At 40.5% G+C, this 24098-nt stretch overlaps 2 protein-coding genes across 2 annotated transcripts; one reads left to right on the top strand and one right to left on the bottom strand.

Moving 5' to 3' along the window:
* Nucleotides 1–4363: 4363 nt before the first annotated feature.
* syce3 (synaptonemal complex central element protein 3) lies at nucleotides 4364–5318 on the bottom strand. Its single transcript, XM_085788757.1, has 3 exons — nucleotides 5225–5318; nucleotides 4786–4894; nucleotides 4364–4545 (listed from the first exon to the last, which is right to left on the bottom strand). The coding sequence occupies exons 2-3, from the start codon at nucleotides 4892–4894 to the stop codon at nucleotides 4379–4381; spliced, it is 276 nt and encodes a 91-aa protein (XP_085644883.1). The 5' UTR covers nucleotides 5225–5318; the 3' UTR covers nucleotides 4364–4378.
* A 746-nt stretch (nucleotides 5319–6064) lies between these two features.
* Nucleotides 6065–8390, top strand: foxi3b (forkhead box I3b). Its single transcript, XM_085788343.1, has 2 exons — nucleotides 6065–6875; nucleotides 7088–8390. The coding sequence occupies exons 1-2, from the start codon at nucleotides 6278–6280 to the stop codon at nucleotides 7651–7653; spliced, it is 1164 nt and encodes a 387-aa protein (XP_085644469.1). The 5' UTR covers nucleotides 6065–6277; the 3' UTR covers nucleotides 7654–8390.
* The last annotated feature ends 15708 nt before the right edge of the window (nucleotides 8391–24098 follow it).

Here is a 24098-nt window from a genome sequence, read left to right as displayed (position 1 = left end):
TTGGTTATAAGTAAGAAAACTGATTTTTATTTTATAGTTTCCACTGGTAAGTCATTGAACAACGATGCAGAATTTATGTGTTTGTTTTTTGTACAGATCAAGGGCACAAAAGTCTCCGAAACAAGGTAAAGAACTACGGCATACAACTTCGCAACTGAAAGCACAAAGAAATATTTTCTTGGACTTAAAACTACTTTCTTTTACTGTTTTTTACTTAATAGAATTTGAACAGGAAGAGGAAGTTTGGGAGTCAGATGAGTTCGTAAGTGAGAACCTAAAACCTATAACCAAATTAGCACTTTTTATTAATACTAGTAAAACATTGACAATAATTACTTAACATGCAACTTACAACTCAATTAATTGTAAAACTGTATTTATGTTCATTGTTTGAATTAACTGCATGTGCTCTGGTTAGGACAATCAAAGTGATAATGACTATGAGGATCCAGAGGAGGAAGCGGAGAATTACATCCGTTCTTGGGCTGAGTCTCAAACAGCTGAGCAACAAGACAGTGATGTGTTTGATGAAGGCAACAGCATGCGGCAGCCGGGCTTTGTAACCATGATGAAGCCACCTCGCAGCACTAAACCTCAGGGCGTTCACGCCAGAGGTAACAGAAAGTAATCATAACAGAAAAGCAGTCATACATGTCCAAACATAAGCTGCCTTTAATTTGCTTTGAAAGCAGAATTGGAGTTTATGTTTCCTGACATTTTCACTGTGTCTATATGTGAGAAGATCCGGTGCCTGCGGCAAGGAACTTAAATCCTCCAATTCCTTCCCGACGTGGACTGAACCCTAGCCCTCAGAGACCCTTAAAACCAGCAGGTCATTTAATCTACATCACCTAGTTTACAGATGATTATTCTTATTTTGGAAGGACAGAGATTACCTAAAAGACTGTAAAGTGTTTTCATGACTTTTCTACTCCTGACACCAGCCGGCCAGCCCAAGCCGCATGCTGACAGGGGCAAGAAGCCTGGACAACCTGAACCATCTCCAAGAAACCTTCTAAAACCACGTATGTGCTGCTTATTTTATTGTGTGTGGGGTAGTTGTTACAGCTAAACAGTAAAATATTGCCATCATGCCTCAATTTATTGTGACATTTGTATTTCACATTATCTATAATGTCCACAAGAGGGCAGACCTGTCAAGGCTTCTGCTTCGTTCAAAAAGTTCCTTCAGCCTAAGACCTCCAGACAGCAAGATCGGTCTACCAGGTGGGCCCATCTACACAATTTTAGAATTAGCAAGCACTTCTTAAGGGGTAATACAATATTTAAGATTTGTTTTTTTCTTCAATAATATTCTTCTGCATTTCTCCCATCCCAGACCAAACAATCCACTGCCTCGAGTGCCAACACAGCCTGCACCTTTTACCAATTCACTACTAGGATCAAAGCAGGTAAGAAACAAATGCAAATTCCTATGTAGTTGTGCTAGCTAAAGTGCAAACATGATGTTATGGTGAGCTTTTCTGTGAACCTTAGACACATCTTGAACACTTTCAGAAAGAAAACAGCAGATGGCGACATTGTAAAAAGAACAATAGAAAGTGCTGGGAGAACTCAACAGATTCAATTTTATTCACTAGACTGGGTAACTGGAAACATCAGTCACATTTCTTTTTAATTATTAAAAACAATTATTTAAAACAGGCTCATGTCTTCCCCCCCCAAAAAAAGAATAAGGAAAGACAATGCATTTAGTCCTTACTATAACTGCCTTACAGTACATCCAGGGTTTGGATCCTAGCTGGTATGCAGGAACGATGACCAGAAATCAAGTTGAAGACATTCTCAGAGAGAATAACAAGGTCAGGTGCTGCCTCTCAGTCTCTCTTATTATTCATCTGAAGCAGAATGACACAAATACACATACAGACAAGTGTGATGTTGAAATTGTATAGGATTTTTTTTCTGTGGATTTGTGTCTTTAGGATGGGGCATTTGCGGTGAGGGACAGCTCAAAGTGCTCTGTGGCGCAACCCTACACCCTGATGCTGCTGAAAGAAGGCAGGATTTACAATATTCGGATCTGTAAACATGGCGACTCCTACTCCCTCGGCAATGGCCACAAGAACTCCAAGGTAAACTGAATGTTTCTAACCACTGGCTACAATTTTGAACCGAGACTATGAAGAGTCAGCAGCACGTTCACTCAGAGTAAACGGAAAAGTTCACATCTTGTGGCACGCCTTGGGGAGTGTTTGGTGCTGACTTGTGCCGCGCTGCGTCATTAGGTCCCTGTCATCTTTTTTGTGTGCTGCTGTGCTACAGAGTTTCCCTGGGGTGACGGAGATGATTACCCATCACACACACACACCGATGCTGCTCATTGATGCCACAGACCAGGGCTCTGAAGCGCAGAGCGAATGTTGTCTGCTGCACCCTGCGGTACTCTGACCAACACCAACAGCAGGCTTAACGTGGGTGTTTTCTCTATGCTCCTTTGTGCATGTTAATATATGTGGCCTGCTCAGAAGCTTTCCAACAACAGCCAAACCAACACAATTTTCACAATCACAAAAGGTCACTGCTTATTTGGATACTTTCATTTGATTTATAGCAAATACAATTGAAGAGAAGAATAACTGCTACATGGACAATGATTTGTTTTTGCTTTTAGACTATGTTTTCCAGACACAGCATTACCTCTTTTCTTCATTCCTCGGTTTCAGGTTGAGCTGGGGAAGTTCCTTCAGAACGTCTTGAATTTTTCAGGATTGCCAGCTTGTCAGGACAGCCAACACAAACAATCAGATCACACTGCCACAGCTGGGTTTGCACTGCAGACAGACAACAAATATCCTGTTCCATAACTGACTCAGGTTTAAGATGTGCAAAAGTTAGATAAAGGCTCCAAACCAACTACTGGCGAACTTAATGGCAAACAGGCTAAGGGGGAAATGTACTGTATTTGTATACACATTGTTCTTGTGTGTAAATATATTGTTACTATGTGAAAGCAGTACTGGTATGACTGACACAAGATATACCAATGTGTTACACTGTAGTAAATGTAAAAACCATAAATTATGTTTCTGTGTCTAAAAGTTCTCTTCCAACTACTTATGAAGAACAAATTTAAACAGAAACACTGTTATGATAATAAACAGCTCTCCAAAAACTTACTTTGTGCAATAAATCTTTGTTTTAGTATTTTCCGTTCTCTTTATGAGGCCTCAAAACATTAAAACAAGCACTAGTAGCCCACAAAAGTAAGCTTCACTGCTAGAGAACATGTTGTATCATTTTGGCAGCACAAATTGTTGAAGTAGGAACAGCTTGGAAAAAAGAGGGGACACCACATTAAGTGTCACAGTACTAGTACTAGCATTACTGTTTACAGAGTTTAATAACAAACCTCTGATGTTTGTTTGCAGTCTTTGAGCTCAAAGTTAGTATGCATTTATAAATAAGACATCACAGTAAGAAGATTACTCTGACGGCCTCTTCACCCACATCTGTCCCCTCTGACAAGAAAGTAGCTGCAAAATCATGCCTCACATCAAATGGCCTGGTGGACACTGAGACTTCCTTCAGTTACTTCTATCTATCTGCCCATCAGCAGTCAGCTAGGTGACAGACAGACACCATGTAGCTCTACACCACTGACATCAAGTAAAGCTGTTGGGGTTTTTTTTTTTCCCCCAAGTTTGCAGCAGTTGGTGTACCACAATCTACTTTTGGCTATCACATTTCAGATCTAGGATAACAGTGACATCATACACTTTGCATATTTGCAAATAAATCATCAGGGTCGTCTTACTGTTCAAATTGATGCTTGACATTTTTGGAAGTGTGAAGGGAGGAATGGGGATAATAGGTTATACATACATGCCAGTTGATCCATACAGCTAGACAAGGAATCCAACCCTCTCAGTATGTTTTCCATATGAGTGCAGGCAGTGGAAGTGAGTTTTTCTTTGCTCTTTAGGTTTTCCATCTGAAAAAAAATACACAAGCACAAGTCTGTCAATTATAAACACCCTGAAACACAGTTCTGCATGCTGGTGTTTCATTCTGACAAAAGGCCAAACATGATAGTAAGCTGACAGAATATAACATGTTAGTTCATGCCTATAGAAAAATAACAGAAGACAATCTTATTTTAATGTTATTTATTTAATTTCTGTGGATGAACAGGTACGCAAAACAAATATTATTTGAAGGCTGCACTAACTTCATTTCTTTAGTGAAAGAAACAACATGGAAATCCTGGTCCCACCCCACAAAAAAACAACATAAAGTATATAACATTTTCAATACTGAACACAATACAAATTCATTTAGTGTCGTTTCAAAAGTGTAGAACTTGTGAACTGGGAACTCATAACAACATCACATCTGAGCAAGTGCTTCAGTTGCATCAGGGTCGGGACTCGGGACATTTGTCCCTCTCTGGCTCCTGTTCACGGTCTCCGTACACAGCGCCTCTACATTTGTTCCAGGCTTCTTCCAGTTTCCTCATGGCGGCCCCCACCTCCGGACTGGTCCGCAGTGCCACCATGTCATAAGCCATCCAGGTCAGCTGCACTGCAGGTGGACGACAAGAAGGGTGGTCATGTTACAGCAAAACAAGTGTTACAAACTGCATTAGATATAATACAATGTTAATACAGCGTGATATACCACAGTCCACACTTTACTGTAATAATAATTTATTATTAGTAACGTTACAGACTCTGGGTCCAGTTAAAAACACAAGACAGGACAGGAAAAGAACAATACAAACAACATACATTGCACAGAGAGTGCTGAGCAGCCTAAAGTTACCTGATATGTTTTCAGCGGCATCAATCAGTCTCTCTAAATCTTTGTCCAGCTCCGACACGTCCTCCTTGGTGTCCAGCGGACGGTTCGCGGGCGAAGGTGAATCAACCATCTAAATTACAAACCGACACATTGAGTAGTATAAAAATATAATCTGACAGAGAATAATCTAATACAACTAACTAACTAATTAACTACAACACCACCTACAAGTATTTCCCTGTTGCCATCATCGGTCACGGCACTAAAGCTTCACGTTTGACTGTTATCTACGACGCTGCAGCCGTTAACGTTAGCTTCGTAATGTCACCGAGAAGAGTTAGCTTGGTAAACTCCGCTAAAGGCAAGAGTTTCACTTGTTAACGGATAGCCAAATTGTCTTTTAATCAGTTGTTCATATGGCCAGGAGCTATTCATCCATTTAAAAGTTTGCCAAACTTACGACAGGAAGCTTTTCTTCGTTAGTTTTTCTCGACAGCTCAGGCAGGAACGAGCTAAACAGAGGAGCCGCGCAGTTCACGTTTAAATTGGGATGACGTCACTCCCATTGCTCGTCAGGGTAATTATCACACATGTTTATTTTATTCCTAAATAAACCTATTGTAGCTATTACATCCAACAAGTGTCAGGAGGTAGGAGACGTGTCCTATTCTTAAGAATTTTAGAATATTATCAGTACTTATTAGAGAACTGTGGAATTCTTTAACAATATTAGTTTATATTCATGTTAAAAAGTAGGCTTACAGAAACTGCATTTAATCTGCATTTGCCAGTGCTATTACAATCCATTTCTTTCCCTAATGTTCAAAGTTTTGATGCTCCTATACATTTCTTCTGGGCTAGTTTTCACCAGGTTAAAAAAACAAAACAAAACAGTAGGCTGATAGGCTGTTTTTGTTTAGTTAATTGCTGTTATTTTATTTTTGCAGTAAGATTTGCACCCCATAAATGCTTCTTTTGACCAGTTGCCCAAAACAAGCAGCAAACCAGCACACATTTGCCATTTTGCTTGAAAAATTACAGAAATAAAAAAAATCTGCCTGTTAATCATCAAAAAAGAATGGCAGGATGTCTGAATTAAAATAATGTTGGAATAGTTTGAGTGGAAAATTATTTGAATGAGGACAGACTAAACCTGTGGAGGAACTAAAATAGCTGACAGCAGGAGAAAAAAAACAGGAGAAAGCAGACTACCGGTACTCACCTGAGAAAGCAACCAATCAGGGGAGGGAGGGGGTGTTTCCAGGGAGAGAGATAAAGCCGGTATGACAGGTGACATCTTGACATAAAGCAAGGGCAAACAGACAAGAAAAGGGGGAAGAAGACTGCTCTACAACTTCAGGGGAGACCATCTTTTGGATCAACTTTCATTCAAATGCCCACAGAGGACTGAACAGGAAAGGGACTCTTGCCAAAAAAAAAGTGTTTGTTATCAAAAGGAGGACAGCCAAAGCCAAAGAGCTCAGCAGACGCACCAAAAGGTGAGAACTTGACAATGTCTTCATTTGAGGCACAGGGCCAGTCACCTCCTCGTTGTGGCCCTCAGTTTCCCAGCCTTGGCCAGGAGCCCCCTGAGCTCAGCATGTACAGTGACTGCTATTACCCTCCTCCCTCACTGCCGAGTCCTCAGCGTACCACTCCAACCTCCTACGACCTGGGTGACTACACCACCTCCCCAAACCCTTACCTCTGGTTCAACGGCTCTGGGATCAACACACCTCCGTACCTGGCTACCACCACCCCGTCTGGTAACCCGGGCCCTCCCTTTGTCCCTCAGCACTATGGCATGCAGAGGCCTTACCTTGGTCCGGCTGGAGCTGGGGGCCCAGGAGGAGAGTTGAGCTGGTTCTCTCTGCCCTCACAAGAAGACCTGATGAAGCTGGTCAGGCCCCCTTACTCCTATTCTGCTCTTATTGCTATGGCTATCCATGGAGCACCAGACAAGAGACTGACTTTGAGCCAGATTTACCAGTATGTTGCAGACAACTTCCCCTTCTACAACAAGAGTAAAGCAGGCTGGCAGAATTCCATCAGACACAATCTGTCACTCAACGACTGCTTCAAGAAAGTGCCCAGAGATGAAGATGATCCAGGTAATATTTGAATCCCTAACTTCCCATTTGATCTTTTGATTCTTGAATATTTTGAATATTTCTCCTGTCCATTCACTGTGTTATAATAATATCATCTCCATTTAATGTGCTGCTGTTTCTTGTTGTGTGTTAAACATTTTTCAAGCTGTTTACCCATTTTCAAACCCCTAATTTAATCTTCTCAACTTCCCATTTACTCTCTGACATCGCAGGAAAGGGCAACTACTGGACACTCGACCCAAACTGTGAGAAGATGTTCGACAACGGAAACTTCCGCCGTAAAAGAAAGAGGAAGTCTGATTCCCTGGCTGGCGCTGACAACGGTTCAGGGGCTCCAGAATCAGGTGACAGCGAGCGGGGCAGCCCCAAACACCCAGCGAATCCTGCCCTCGACATCTCCCCCACAGCGGACAGGATCCCCTCCCCTTCATCATCAGGGCCTGCACCGTGTCTGAGCAGCTTCTTGTCTGAGATGTCCGGAGTGACGTCTGGAGCGACTAGTGAGGTGGGAGGCGATGGGCTAAGCAGGCCGCTACAAATGAACCTTCCTTTAGATGGGCCTCATCGACCTGCACAGCCTGGAAGCTTTAGTAGCTACTCCCCCAACACCGTTGGTTCAGAGTGGGTACAAGTGCCAGCTCCCCCTGTGCTATCTTCTTCACCCACCCACTCTTACACTAGTCCCATTCTCAGCCAGTACAGTGGTTCCAGTGGGCACTTCTACCCTACACTGGGCTCAGCAGGGATCGTCTACCATCGTGAGGGCACAGAGGTTTAATAAGACATTGAGGGTGGAAAGGTTTGATTTGAAAAGACTCTTAACAGGAAATTGTACTTGTCTGGTTACTTTTGTTTTTAGAGAGGTTCTGATGTGAAAGACACTGCAGACACACACAAACACACAGCGTATGTTTGCGCTGACTGAGACAGTTGAGATCACTATAGCGTGTGACAGCAGAGTAAAAAGGCTTTGATTCCCACAGGAACCGCTGAGTCAGCCGTAGCGGACTACGAGTGTCACTCCCTGAAACCACAGTCAGCCTCACTATCAGATCCTCAGTCAGCTTTTATTCCATCCTAAGCTGCTCTCTATCAGATCTGACTCATTATTAACAGATCCGAGATCTGATCTGCTGACATCAGGCCATTCCACTCTGCTATCTGTATTTCTTTGAAGGGTATCACACATACAACGCTCAGACAGCACATTTAGAGGGGTAGTTAAATTACACCAGTGTCTACAAACTGTAGTTTACTGGCTTCATAGATTCAACAAAAAGGTAAAACGTAGACTGGCTTTACTGCTAAGTGAAACTATCGGATGAGCTTACAGTCTTGAAGTCTGATGTACAGGTGGTAGCTGTAAATATTTCTCCATTTGTTGTGTAATGTTATACATTTATATTATTGTTGGTTTGTTGGTGCAACTGTTATTGTGCAAAATGGATTGTTGATATATGGTGTATGCTGTTTATGTTGTGTTTTTGTTATGAATAAAAAGGTTTTAGAATTCTACCTTTGTATCTCTCATTTTATTTTATAAAGAATACATTTCTTATTATCACACTTAAGCGACTGGCTGTATGGTGTCTTCCAGACACCCCCACCATTTTGACAAAGTTAGATGATAAGCTCTTACTGACAGAAAACAGTCCTGCCAGAAAAGCGATGACCAGTAGTGTAAAACCTGCATGTCGGTGTAATCTGATCTCTGTGTGATGGATAGTTAACTGATTCTCCAGCCTAAACGTTGAGACTCCACATTCCCATGGTGTCCCTCTACACGACACTAAACACTGAAATCTCCCTGTCACACCATCTTTACACAGATACTGCTGACTGGATACAGGCAGCTTTACTGAGGCAGAGGGACCAACTATGAAAAGGCTGTAAAGATGCTGAAGTATGGTTTAACTGCTAAATAAACACAATGACTCATTATAGTTCACAAACACATTAATCCATAATTGCTGGAAGAATTTTCAACACTATAGTTATCCAACAGTGGAGAGCCAAAACTGTAACTGTACAAGCAACAGCTTTGAATTGCGTGAAAGGAAATGTTTTTATTTGCTCTGAGAAACAGGTTTACAATGCACAAAGACATTCACAGTTAGTTTCCATAGAGATGTATTTGATAAAAATGATAAAACATAAAAAGATATATTAGTAATGTACCAAGAAGAAACACTTATAATAGAATATGCATAGTAAAATTAGAATAGAATAAATTAAAGTTATAAAATAACACAATAAATGTTTTACACAAGACGTCAGGTGGACAAGAATCTGATTTTGATGTATACGTGAAATTCATCATCTGAGTCTGTTTATGTCTTGATAGACCAATGGTAATACTTGTAGTAATATAATTTAGATTGCCTTTCGTATCCCAACCACTGGAAAACATTAGTAGACCTCACCAAAACACAATAAATCTGGGCTGTTGAGAATTCTATACCAACAGATCGAAAACGGTTAGTTCTCTATGGATTATTTAAAATACAAAGGTTATTAAGTGTAACATGTACAATTTGCTGTATATTTTTCATTTTAGTTATATCCTGCACATGTTATTGAAATAAATATAAACGCTTGGATCAGTGTCAGCCTTAGGCCTTTATTTACCCTGAAACAAAGGCAGCATGACAGTCATTTACACTAAACACAAGACAGAAAGAAAGAAAGAAAGAAAGAAAGAAAGAAAGAAAGAAAGAAAGAAAGAAAGAAAGAAAGAAAGAAAGAAAGAAAGAAAGACAACAGACACAGATCAAGTGGAATTTAACATCCTGGCACAAAATAAAAAGTGTATTAGTGGTTGCAGGTTAGCAGGTCAGCCTGTCAAAATTTGCATAACTGATTTCAAAACAAGTGATGAGGCTGCATTAGGATAGATCCTAAGTCCTGCTTGATCAGATGACTTGCGAGCATATCTGATTGAACTGCCTCATACTGTGCCATAAACCTCAGAACTCATTCAGGGAATCGTGACTCTGCCAAATTCGTAGACCGGTGTGTCACCAGACCCCTTTTACTGGAGCACAAGCCCCAGTATAAATGAGCTTGAAGAATAAGCACAGTCAGTTCAGACATAATTGTGCCCCAGTAGAGCTTAAAGGCTGGCAACACCCCTGTTCGTAGGTAAATACAACATCTTTTCATACAGATATTACAGTGGGATCAGGGGCATTTGACAAGAAATAATAAGTAAGACATAGGAGATAAGCATAAAGAGGGAAGACAAAATATATACAGGAAAGAGAAAGTACAGCAGGCTATCGGTGTCCCAACATGTTGTACTTCCACCCCATATTGTCTTGGCACTGCAAAGAGTTTGTTTTTTTCCATTCCAGTTCAAACTTTGCGCAAGCAGGTGAAAGAAGTGGTGTCAAACACAGGGGTGGCCTCTCGCCTCGTCGATCAAGGATGAGCCCTGAGTGTACCTGCCAACAGAAACATCATTGGGCTTTTGCCTCCCAGACTTCATTAACAGCAGACATCACCTTCTGCTGCTCTTATTCAGACAGTTTCAAATTGATGCAAATTTGTAACCGTTAATCACACCACGGATAGGGATGACAAGGTCAGCGGGGAGAAGGTGGTGTTCCAGATGGAGCTTTCCAGATAAGACACTGCAAAACCTGAGGGATTTACCTTACCAACTCATTGAAACCCAAGTCAATTAGCTTTTCTTGTAAATCATAACACAATGCACAGTTTGACATTTTGGAACTTCCCTTGTCTGTTTGTTAGTTTCTTCTACATTCTGCGCTTGGACAGTTGCCTCAGCCACAAAATTAATACACTGTCAAACTTGATATAACAACCAGCTATTATAGTTCTTTCTCTTGGCATTTCTCCTAAGCTGCATTTACACACAAAACACTGTGACACCTTTCTCTGTATAATAACAACTCTTTGATTTTGCTGCCAACTTCTCCTTTAAATAATTCAAAATGAGCCTGTGCTGAACCTAATATGCATGTATGTGGAACCTAATAACCTCTATACTATAACTTCTATGACTGAGGGTGAGGGATACCCTGCACAGCATCCATCACTCACATGTTACTGTAGCTATGGACCTTTCTTGCCTCAGGCAGTAGAATTATTGCTCAACAGAATGATATGATTAAAATCTATAAGTCCTCATCTCCACCTGCCGCCTGGCTCGTGGCAGTCTTCCACACACCTGTCGAAGTAACGGAACGCACACACACGCACACGCACACACACACACACACACACACACACATACTCTCACACACACACATACATTCGTTTATGTGTGCAAATGTGTTCAGGTTGCAGTGCGGTGCTTACAAGTCTGTGGTGTTTATAATATAAACTCAGGCAGGGAACGATTATACCCAAGCTGCTATGCATGAGGGATTTGTGTTGGTCCTGATTATAGCAGCGCAAAAGAGATTTCACACTTCACTGTGCACTGGAGAAAGAGTTTGTAAAGTCTGACAGTTAGTAAATCTGTTCAAGCTGATTCCTCTTAAGTGAATGTATATAGCTTTTTTCACTTTGGAAAACTGCTAGCTGAATTGAAAGCCAACTGTCCTGGTACCAAATCAACCCAAAACACACACAAGGACACACGCGCCCTCTGTATTTACTAAAACAGTCATGTCCTATCAAGGCTGTTTAGTAAACGGTAGCAGAGAACATCAAGCCTGGAGACATGTCGTCATGCCCAGTGCTCCAGCGCTGCATTACCAGCTTGCTGTTATGTGTAAACACCCGCACACACTCCTGACACAAGCACAGAGGTGATGAAAGGAATCAAGAACCTTGAAGTCACTGAACAAACTTTACTCTTTTCTTGTACTCTCTAAAGGTCAATGGAAAATGCTAGAATTTCCTACATTTTCTCAGCTCATGGCACGTGGCCAAGTGCTGTTGGCTGTTAACACACATAAAAATGTTCTTACTATGAAAATTTTCCTGTTGTTAAATTTGCAGCTGAACATTCAAAAAGCACTGCTCCCACTAACAATGCTCAGCAAAATAACTCTCCATGTAAGTTCTCAGCCACCTGCCAAGTTGTCATCACCAATGTCCAGCAATTTATATCCATGGGAACAGTCCTAGTTTGTTCAAATCCAATCCAAGTTTTCCATGTGCGAGTGTGAAAAACGCAGCAGCTCCAGTGTCTCAGAGTCCAGAGAAATAAGGCAGTGAGTGATCTCCCCTTCCTAAACATGGCTTATATACACGATTTGGGGAAAAGTGAAGTTTAAAGACAAACAGAGAGCACAGTGAAAGCGTGTGTATATATGAATCATTACTATTTCACCCTAAAATATTTTCCATGTCAACATGCAGTAAACATGGCGATATGAGCAGGGCTTTGCAGTGAGGGAGGGAGAAGAGAAAGTAGAGGGGAATGAAGTGTCTGAGTTGAATGCATGGGGGAGTCTGAGATATCAGAAGCTGTAACCATCCTCTGCTTTTCTCCAATTCATTGAATCAAGACACACTGAGCTTTGGGCTTTATCACAGCTTACCTGGTTAATAGGAGACATGCAGTACTGAACTAGGTCAGAGGTGTGATTCAGTCAATGGAGAAGTTATTAGAGTTTCAGTCATTCAGTCATCCATATCCATGTTTGTAGCATGACTGCAAATGGGACATTCAAGGTAGTTAACCCGGACAACACATTTTTATGTGTAACCATGAAATCCTGTACAGACCTTTATAATCCCTAGAAGATCAATTCTATAAACTTTGGTGATCCCTTGACTTTGTCTGCAGTGCCACCAGCAGGATGACATTTTTTGGCTTTTAGTGGAGATGGATGAGTTTTGTTTTTCACAGACATGGTCCCCAGAGGATCCTAATATCCTAATGACTTCAGACAACCCCTGACCTTTCCTCCAGCGCCACCAGCAGGTTGACATTTGTGGTTAAGAGTTAAATGTCTGCATGACTGTGGACCCTTCTGTTGAAAAAGAACATAACCGTAAATTATATGCATGTCCTTTTAGTACCAAAATAATGTGAGTAACAATGACTTAACAAGTGAAAAGCACCACAACATTCCTGTGCAGCAAAACTGTGAAGGGAAATGTGAAAATAAGACAGCATTGATTCATGTTATTGCCTCTGATAAATACCTGACTGCCCTGGTAAAGCCAAAGAGTTAATATAATACAAGGCATTATTTATGTTCTCACAGAGTTTTATCTAATATGAGTCCTTCTGGATGGAACAAGGAGCAAAATTACTTTCTGAGTATGAAGCCCAGCGGATTACGTTCATGTCTCCTAGATGCCAGCTCAATCACACAGACTTTATGAGGCTGTATTTTAGCATTCAGGGTGGCATGGCTGTGTCTGTTTAGTAGGCAGTCTGTGCACTAATGCACTCAGTATGACAGAAACTCACATTTATTTCCATTAACCGGCCCTGAAAACAGACCAGACAGTGTGTGTGTGATCTAAACGGTGGCCACTTTAGATGATAAACTACTCAACACAAAACCAAACTGAAAAAAAGGGAAGAAAAACAAATAAGCATGGCACAGTTTCCAGTCTGTTAATGTGGCCATTAACCTTCAGACACGAACTCCCCTTCAATTTTGCCTCAGGCAGATTCAGCATAAGAATGTGTATCCTCCTACCCTATGCTTATTTAAATAGTTGCTGATATGGAACAGACCTTAAAGTTGTTTTTCTTAAAAACGTCATATCGCATCACTCCAGGATGATTATGCAAAGCTGCGGTGTTGGCACTGTAACCCAAACCCCACTGTTTTTAATCATTTGAGATATGGCTGTGGTTTCTTTTCATTTTCGTGTTTTGGTAAATTATGATAATTGTGGTATACATCAATAGAGTGGCAGCTCACCAAAGTCCTCTTTCCAAACATTTAGTATCTAGTTCTGCATGACACAACTTAGCAGGACACACTGATATTCATTGTAATGCAAATAGTTACAAAAACATTAAGAGTTTAAATAAAATCGAATCATAGCGATCATGTTTGCTTCAGTTGCAAATGCTGCAGACATACACACCCCACACGGAAAGAACCTATAGGTTTTATAGGTTTGAATATATGTGACATACATAAAATTGGCTGTTTTCATATATACGCATATGCTAATATATATATGGTGCATATATGCAGCATATATGCACAGATAAACTGCATATAGGTTTCATATATGCGCATATATACTCATGAGGATATATAGGATATACTATATATATATATGCGCATGGAACCTATATGCAGTTTATCTGTGCATATATGCTGCATATATGCAGCATATACGTAAATTAGCATATGCATATGAAAACGGCCAATTTTATGTATGTCACATATATTCAAACCTATATTAAAACCTATAGGTTCTTTCCGTGTGGGACTGGACAGGTACTGGCACAGATGGGGGCTGCAGCATCGGCTGCAGCAAGAAATCAAAGAACTTACCAGAGTGTGTAGACTCAATAGATCTTTTTGAGACCACTGACACTCCATTATGTTGTAAACACGCAGAGCAGCAAATAATACACACAAGCTTTGTATCAGAGTCTCTTCACATAATGGAAAAGAGGGAGAGATGTGTTGATTTGTAGCTACATACCAGGAAACTCTAAGCACCACAGAAGTTGCCTCATTATTATTACTTTTCAAGTTACACATGAATAGCACAGAATGGTGGACTATTAACTCCTTCCACATATCAAGGTGCAGGGCAGTAACAGAAAAACACACACACTTTCACTATAATTTACTGCATTTACTTCAGAATCTTGTTTTTGAGAAGATTAAAACAAAAAGAGCATCATTATCATGAAGACATAACTCCACTCTGTTATTGTCAAAGCCAGATGGTTACCTCTGATGCACTACACATCACATCTGCTGATAGGAAATGTCCCAACAGACGTGTTGGTCCTGAATGCTTTGAAAGATCCGGTGAGCTCCTCTTTCAAACCCCCATAACCTGTGTGTTATGACACACTACTCTGACTCCAGCGACAAAAACAAGGTCTCCTGACTGGTTAGACTGCTGGGGATTTTCCGGTACGGTAGCTAGAGTCTTATATGGAGAGTAATTTTAAGTAAAGATGTCTCTGATAATGTAAAAGTCACTTATATTTTGACGGCTTCTCTTGCACGGGTCAAATGTTGAATATCTCCACAATTTAACTGATGCTCTAGAAGCCTGAATGGACTGTTAGCCCATAAGGTCTGACAGGGTGTAAAATAGTTTCGTCCAACATGGAACTGTTAAAAGTTGAGGAAGAGTCAGCTGATCAAGTCCGTATCGTGAGTCTTTTTCATACCCCATTAGATGAGCAAGTAACACATAAATGCAACATCTAAGACTCTCAAATTTGCATAGAACTATACAGATTTTGCTTTTGTTTAATTTCCAATTTCATATTTTGGCCTCAGTAGACATTTCCTTTTTGGGATCCTGTTTCTAACACTGTATAGTCTATTTTGCGGGGATAGATACCAGTAATTTGATTAAATATCAGGGGACAAATTCACACTTGTTTTATTACCAACTGACTGACAGTAGATCAGAATTGAACACTTCCAGTATCTTGCTTAAGTTTATTTAGGCATTAACGTGTTCAACCAAGAATGACACGAAACACTCCCACACTTTTTAGGCAAATAAGACACAGCAAATCCCACATATTTGCCTTTCCAGGAGTGTGTTCTTACCTGACCAGGTGTGACATGTGCAGGGGCACGTATCTGAAAAGGAAAGACTCCTCCCAGTGGCCACTGAGGGAACTCCTCAAATTTGCATCAACAGAATTCATATTGCAGCTTATTGGTACAAACTGTATAGACATATGCAACACTGCATCTGACATTTAAGTGGCTCCATATATGTTGACCTCTGGCATTATTAACTTAATTAAATGTTACAATGCATCCAAAGGGTCCTTTGCTACAATCTTGTAGGGTCTGTAACTCAATACTTTTTTTTTTTTTTTTTACTTGTCTATTTGTTTTACATTACTTTGCAGATCTCTGGGGGTCAAAGTGAGAATCGATGGCAAATTAATTGCCTGCTTTGTCCTAGTGAAGTGTGGTTTTCACGCATGACTAAACAACATAGATAATCAATCCGCAGGGGAACTGGGCTCCCTCTATGAAGGCCACTTAGTGGGTCTATAAACACATCACAAACAGGAATATCAAACAATTGAAAGCACTGTATATATTGTGATGAGCACTGTATACTAATGGAGATCTTTGGGTGATGAAGATTGCAATGAATCATCCATATAATGACATTTGCTCCAAGACAGAGTGCTTTAGTGCAATTTCTTGATGCACAATTGAATAATTGATCACAATTTTGTCAACTGGAGATAGAGGCTCTGGCTGTGCAAGTTCAGTGACTGATGTTATAGTTAATTGTTTCATCGCCTGCAGCATTAGGTTGTATGGCTGGCCTTAGTAGAAATAACATGCACATATTGTACATATCTACATAATTTATACCACACCCTGAATGATCATTCTCACACTTCTATACCTACTCATTTACATATAAATGAGGCAAACTAGAACATGCAGAGAGCGTTATAACATAGGTAGGCAGTTTTAGGCTCTGGAGGGGTTGGAGTCCAAAGATGAAGGAAATTAGGTGAGAGGGGGAGAAAGAAAGACGAGGCTGGAGGAATAACAAGTGTTGGTTGGAGGAAAACAAATTATTCAGGAATGTCCAATAAGGTGTAAGAGAGATGGAATGGTACCAGAAGAAGAAAAACGAGAAGGAAAGGAGTATTCATATTGGAAAAAACCACTGAACTGTGTCCACACTCCAGGGAAACACCAGACAGAACAAGTAGCTCCCAGAGTAGGAATAAATGAATTGAGAATTGTTAAAACAGAATATATTTTCCCAAGATGCAAGTGCAGCAGAAATACCAGCGCAGACTTAGTGGACAGCTTGCCAATATACTGTTTAAACACCTAAAACACCCAAAAGTACCACTCATCAAGTCTAAAAGAAATCCTTCTATCAGCCAAGACACAAGCAGCATAGAAGTGACGAAGAAACCTCTTCATGTTTATTCATGGGATTTGTCAAATCCGAGAAAAAAAGAACATAAAACCCTCTCACTGATCATATTTGGAGGTTTGAAAAATTAGTTGTTTCTCGTGTTTCTCAGAAGTTTGTATTGACACTGGTACAACATAATGTTTGAAATTACTTACATGAAAGGATGGGAAGTCGCCAACATGTTTTTCATTTGAAGGGTGAAAATTGACCCAATTGAAATATCTTGTAAGAATAAATTGAATATTTACACAGTATTTCGCCAAACAACTACACGCAGTTTGAAAAAATACATAAATAGCTGTCAATGTAAAAATAAGGTTGTCTATAGGAAAAATTCCTCAAAGGCTAGCATTTTCTTCACATACAGTAGTGGGGATAATACATCATCCGTATGACAGAATTTCATGTTCGTCGCACTGACACAGGAGAACTAGCAAGGCAAAATGAATTTGTACATGCCTTTACATTTACATCGATTCATCCTCATGTGGCTGCAAAGAGTAATGGAGCCATGACAGAGGCTATGTGAGTTTTAATGCCCGTTACCCAGTAATGGGCTATTTAGCTGAAAATCCCTCAGAGGTCATTACACATGCAAGAAATAACCCGCCTAATTATTCTTCATGCAGCGCTCTCACATCTACCCGGACCTGACGTTCAGCCTTGGCCCTTTGAACCTTCATCTTCCCACTGGGCTTTTCTTCAGTTCCTTAGTAAATCAACTGGTGCATACTAATTGCTGTGTCTTTATCCCTGTGGCACAAATGAGGACCAGTATGTGTGCCTATGCATCATGCACATGTGTGTGAGTGTAGATGTGTGGGTGAAGGGCCACGGAGATAAACCTACGACTGCTGCAGGAGAAATTCCTCATTTGACAGATTACACATCAGCAAAGTAGCTCTAGCCTTGCACACACACACACACACACACACACACACACACACACACACTCCTAGGTTGCTTATGTGGATAAATACAAGTGCAATTCATCTGCACTGAGGTTTCAATTACCAAAAATGGCTTTCGTTACGATGACTTACGTACCTGAACTATGCAAGCTAACTTTTTTTCTTCTTCTTATTCTATGCTAATTTTAATCTAATCTAATCTAATCTATATGACCATATGTACTGTGCAGACGGGGGAGTACTATCAGTCTTCTCACGTACGTAACTCCAGGTAAGAAAGCAAAAAGCACATGTCCAAAAACTACATCTTAAGTAAATCAATGAATAAAATATGATAAACGTATAGTCGAGCCACATCTGATCTAACATACCCTAAGAAATATTTTTGCAACTTTTCTCGCATTCATGACAGTCTTTATTTTCTATGATAAAATTCACAGTAAATCAATTTTGTTAAGGACCTCTGTGTACGTTTTGCTAATGCTGCATCTTAGCTCATTTAAAACAGGATTTAGGCTGCACGATTAGCTCACAGAAAAAAACTGAACTGCTCAGCTGGTTTACAGTAAAAAAAAAACCAACAACAAAAAAACAATTAAATCACTAAAACAGATTTTCTCATCTCTCTCTCTCTCTCTCTCTCTCTCTCACACACACACACACACACACACACACATGCTATTTCCTTATTCTCTGAAGCATTGGTCCACCGAAGCTAGCATGATGAAGGTGACAGAGGACCGTACTATTCCCTGTTCACCTCTCCCCCGTCTGTGGAATTAAATGAGATGTCACCCAGGTCCAGACGATAACTACTTCTGACACTCCACTCATCTGAATTTCAAGTAGAAAGGCAGGAGGGACAGGACTTGCTCCAGGGAGAGGGGTAATTCTGGAAGAAGGACAATAGGCGAGTGGATTGATTTGACACAGGCAATACATGCAATAATAGAGAGAATACAATCTATACATTGCATTACTGTAAAAGGAGAAAACTATTCATATTGTAGACTGAGAAAAGGAACAACATAATAAGAATTACAGTAAACATTGTCACCGTGCAAATGTGCTTTCCTTTTTTCACAAAGTGGGACTGTCTTCATACTCACACCCTTGACCTGTCCCTCTCCTCAGCTTTTACCAGGGTTATGGCCGATTAGATGACCTGAATCAGCAACAGATCTCATGGGATCTGCTTTTCTGGTTGATGGATTCACACTTCAGTTGCTCGATATAAACAGACTGGAGCACTCAGAGCAGGGGAGCAGGGGAAAAAAAACATTGCACTTGATTGGTGCAAGATGGGACTGACTGATGGAAAGATGGAGACAACTGAGAAAAAGGGACAGCTAGAGGTGGAGTGAGAAAAGGCTTATGAAGAGAAGTATAGTGCAAGCATGCAGGACGGTGCCTGTAATGTTGTTTTTGCTAGCCTTTCAAGCTTGACATTGAAGGATTTACTAACCCTTTTCCTCAACTGATTGTTGAGCTTCCTTGCCCAAGAAACTCAACAATCAGTCTCATAATTATGCAGCTAGTACCAGCTTCATATTTCGAATACAAAATCTAGCAGAAGATAGAAGAGTAGTGACAGTCCTCTCTTAACGATCAGCAAGAAATCAAATAAGTGAGTGTAGTTTTCAAAATGTTACTATGCTGACTTTTTCTCAGGCATTTTACAGTAAGACTGTTGTCTGAGAAAGTACAAAAAAGAGCTTGTTTTCAGACCATTAGAGTGAAAACAAGAGAAAAGTGGAGGCAGGATAGAGATGGGAGACAGAGACATGTGCTGCCAGTTTATTCTCAAACTCGACCTATTCCTCCTCCCTACATCTACCCACAGTTACAGTAACTAGCCCCACTGGTGCCTTGTAGTTTAATGTTTAGATGTGAATTTAAAAGCATTTCCTTGTTTGGCATTTTCATCATGTTCCTTCTCATTGCTTGTGGAATTACCCCATGACAGATGAAATTGACTGATTTAAGTGAAAGACAAATTTTAATTGGTGTCTCTTCCTAGATGACTGGCCAGTGTGTTGGCCAAGGGAATAGTGAATCCCCACAGCTATTGTTGGGTAAGGTAACAATTGCATATCTTGTACCGTATAATAGGAGGACTTTCTTTTCTCTTGGGTCTCAATATACCATGTCCATGAAGATGTACTTCATATTTTCTTCTGCTCACAACTTCAATAACACCCTGTGTGGACCTGGGGGCAGAGCAGGCAGGAGGTCTGAGGTCAGGAGAGAGTGGCTTGTACTGTTTTTCTTCCCTTGAGCAGGCATACAGAAAAAAACTGAAACGGTATATTGATGTAATACAGTGTGAAATCCATGTTTTTATTGAATAAAACAAAATTTGCCTAACACAGAATGTATGGGTTTATCCCTGGGGATAAAAGGATAAATGCAAGTTTGATAAAGACAAGATTGGAGGCGGATAACTAAGTGGCTGTTATTATCTGCAGAGTAAGAGTTAGAGTCTGTTAAAGTCATGCAAATTTTCTCTGCCCTGCCAGCTATATTTCAGATCAAAGAGTCAATGACTAACTCAGGTGCATACCTGACATTACAGCAATTCATAACGTCAGTTTACACAATTTGAGGGATACAAAGGTTTGAATCTTTATAATCCTCCCATTTCAACCAGCAGCTGGCTAAAGACAGATAAAATATGTTAACATTGAGGCAGTAAACTGATTATTTCACATTGGATTATTCTGTTTCAACCTCTTCAACTGATTCCCAAATCCCCAAATCCTTATGGCAAAGCAGCTGTTTGTCATGTGGCTCTGACCACTAAGAGTTGTTTTGTATCACACTTTTTTTTTTTTACTTTAAAGCAGAAGTAAGCGATCCGGTCGTTTTGGCTAACTTCTTGTCAGCCGATGGAGTTAGCAGTCCCCGCCCTCGTCCCTACGTCACCACATTCACGCGCATCCCTTGGCTGCACACACAGAGAGGACCGCCCCTTTATGCCGTTCTCTCTCCTCATTGGATAAAGGTTGTAGGATACAAGGAAAGTTTTCTCCTCGGCTTACAGCAGAGCAGAGTGACTGACAGACCCGTGTTTCAGACCAAACACTCTATGTAAGTGATTGCCGTCGGAAGATACAACTATTTAAGACTTATATTACTGTAACACAAAAATTCTGCTTACTTCTGCTTTAACTTACTTTCCTGAGAGACACAATAACAAATTCAGAATTTTTTTTCAGCAGTGGTGTTTGTTCTTTTTGGGCCAGTAAGGATTTTCATCTTCTAAACTCACAATATTCAGTCAGATAATCCTTAGCTGTGGAGCCTAGTGCCCAGATCCTAGTGGTTTTTTCTGCATTTGCTGTGGATAAAGCTTTTGAAGAACAAACTTGGTTAAAACTTTTGTGTATCACAAATTGGTTTGCAAGGGAAAATACTAGAATGCATCATTAATGAACTGAGTGGTTGGAGAGAAAAGACAGAAACTTCTTTTGTCACTTTGTTAAAGTAGAATTATTGGATCCGTAGCTGTATTTGGTTCATGTATGTAAATGAGGAGCAACAATGCAGATTAATGTTAATATAAAAACTAATTTAAATACTGATACTGTATATTAGCATGAAGTTAGACTTTTCAGTTCAAGTAGCCCGGAGCTGCCTCAGCCACGGGTGTTTTGTGGCCGTTACTTTTGTTGTGCTGCTCCAATCCTCTGAGAGTCTATACTTTTAATAAGGCACTTTACAGATATATCACATGCAGTTGTTGTTAGTAGTCCTGAAGGTTGGTTTCTGCTCCCAGTCCCAGTCCCAAACAGAAGGCTGTGCCATGCTATATGAACACTGTCTACAAAGCATTTTAATTATACTTTTGTGGATATATTGTTCTTGAGGGACCAGACAGCTAATGTCACATAAGTGATCGTATGCAGCAAAGGGATAAAACACTTCACCAAAACTTTACGTAAAAGCAGAGAGATGACAGGAGGATTGATGGATGATAATAAGACAAATAAGACACTTGACTACTTTGAAATCAACAAGCTCCGTTACAGAAAAAGTTGCTTTATTCAGAAGCTGCCAGTCTATTCAAAGAAAATAAGCACTGAAGCTTTGCCACAGGTAAGGCCAGGGGCACAAGCAAACGGAGCAGGAGCAAGTATCTTTTGGGAAACAAAGGGTTCAGAGAAATGTGAAATTACAGTTTCATGCCCATTGTGTTTGAAGAAAACACCTACTCCACTTCACAAGTAGACACAACACTCGCGGAGCAGATATGACAGCTGGCTCAGAGTGAGGGCTAGTGCAGTGTGCTCAGACTCTATGCCACATTCATACATGTAGCTTCTGGACATGGCAGCCGTCACTGTTATTTAGGGGAGATTTATCTCTGTCCCTCTCATGGGTAGTCCTGTGACATTTCCATTTGTCACATGACTGCAAATCACCAGGTCAATGCGTGGGCAGTGACGTTTCCATTTTTCTGGTGTTGCAGCGGAGATGAGGAGATGAAGATTACCTGAAACATGGTGTCAACAAACTGCTTATAAATGCTGATAGAGGGACTCGGGGAGGGAGAGGGGAGAAGAAAGATGGTTTGAGTTAAAGAGAGAGTCAAAGAGAGTCAGAAAAATGTGGTTATACAACACAGGATTGATGGGAACAAAACCAAAGTGCAGCATTAAATGTTCTTAGCCAGACACAAGATGATAGGGTAAGATGTCTGAGTGCACTGTATGGATGTCTGAGTTTACTGCATGGATGGATGGATTGATGGGAGAGGGAAGAATGAGCTGGGGGCTGTAAAGGTGATGTGGATAGAGTGTTACTGGAGATGAGTGACACACGACTACAGATATGTAGCAGAGACGGGTTACAGAAGGTTAACAAGATTGCATTCAATTTGAAAAATGAGCTGACGGAGTGGTCGACTGGGGCAAGTTACCGAGTCGTGGGTGAGGGAGGGTGAGACTGAAGGGTTTTGTTGCACTGAATACATGCAGTAATTATACACACTCACCTGAAGTAACCCAGGCATTAGAAATGTCTCTCCAGGGCCATATTGGCTGAGTTCAAAGAACTACTTTCGAAGCCCCTAGCTACTACTTCTTTTTAAACAAGTGATTTATTGAATTTTGTTGGCCATTGAAACCTAAATTGGCCATAACTGATATTTATGTACTAAGATATTAATCTCCAAAGAGTTACCACCTGAACCTGCTCTCCTTGTCTTTATGGAGCTCTGTCATGGGTTTCATTGTTTAGCTGTTTAGCAGATTTACTGTTTTGGGCTCACTCTGACTTCTCAGCAGCACAGGGGAGCTGTTTTCAGCAACAAAAAAAAAAAAAAAAAAAAAAACCTGCTGAGCACCAAACAGCAAACAGACACTGTTAATTACAAGTTGTCAATAAGAGGATCATTAACCAGCAAAAGAGCAAGAAATTTCCCTCAATGGTTACTAATGATAATTGCTGAATAATTTGTCAGCAACAGCACCTACTTATACCTTTTATCAGTATCACTTATGTAATACAGGTACTGTTGAAATCATAATCTTGCATTTTGAGAAACAAATAAACTGTAAACTCAGTCAATCATTTCTCCCCTTTTATAATACCAATTGATGTTGTGAGGTACAACTTGTAAGGATAGTGTATCTGAGCAACACAACTAAATATGCGCCAAAATCCCCTGCAATATTCTCCTGTATTCACTATTGTTTTGAGTTGCTAGGTGGATTGGATGATTGCCCTCTTCTACAGTACTAAGGAAAATACAACACATATTGGCCATTTTTACACTTTATTCATTTTACGCTGTTAGGGACCTCAGTAGCATGTGGAAGATCCATACAGTACACAACAGCTTGGCACCTCCTCCTCATGCTGGTCACCAGCCTGGTTACATTTTACTGTGGGATGGTGGTTGTGTTGGTCACTCTAGCACGTACATCACACCCAAGCTGATCGCACACATGTTCGGTTGGGTTGAGGTCTGGACTCATGACAGGTCACTTGATCCTCTCCACTCCCAAAATTCTGGAGGTACTCTGGTACCTGGCTTGTATTTGTTCATATGTTACTGACATAACATTTTGTAATTTGAGGTATACATCACGTTATGTATGACTAACCCTAACCCTAACCATTATAAACAGTATTGGAAGAAAAGCCAGACTCAGGCTTAATCAGCTTTTGGCACGTTTCTAATGTCTGGAGGATTTAACCACAGCTACACTCAAACGTTTAGCCCATGAAGCAGCCACAAAACAACAGGAAA

Source organism: Trachurus japonicus, chromosome 10 (genome assembly GCF_045865225.1).
Source record: "Trachurus japonicus isolate A0001 chromosome 10, Traja_1.0".
Lineage (NCBI taxonomy): Eukaryota > Metazoa > Chordata > Actinopteri > Carangiformes > Carangidae > Trachurus > Trachurus japonicus.
Note: the sequence above shows the minus strand (reverse complement) of the source record. Positions and strands in the feature narration are given on the sequence as shown.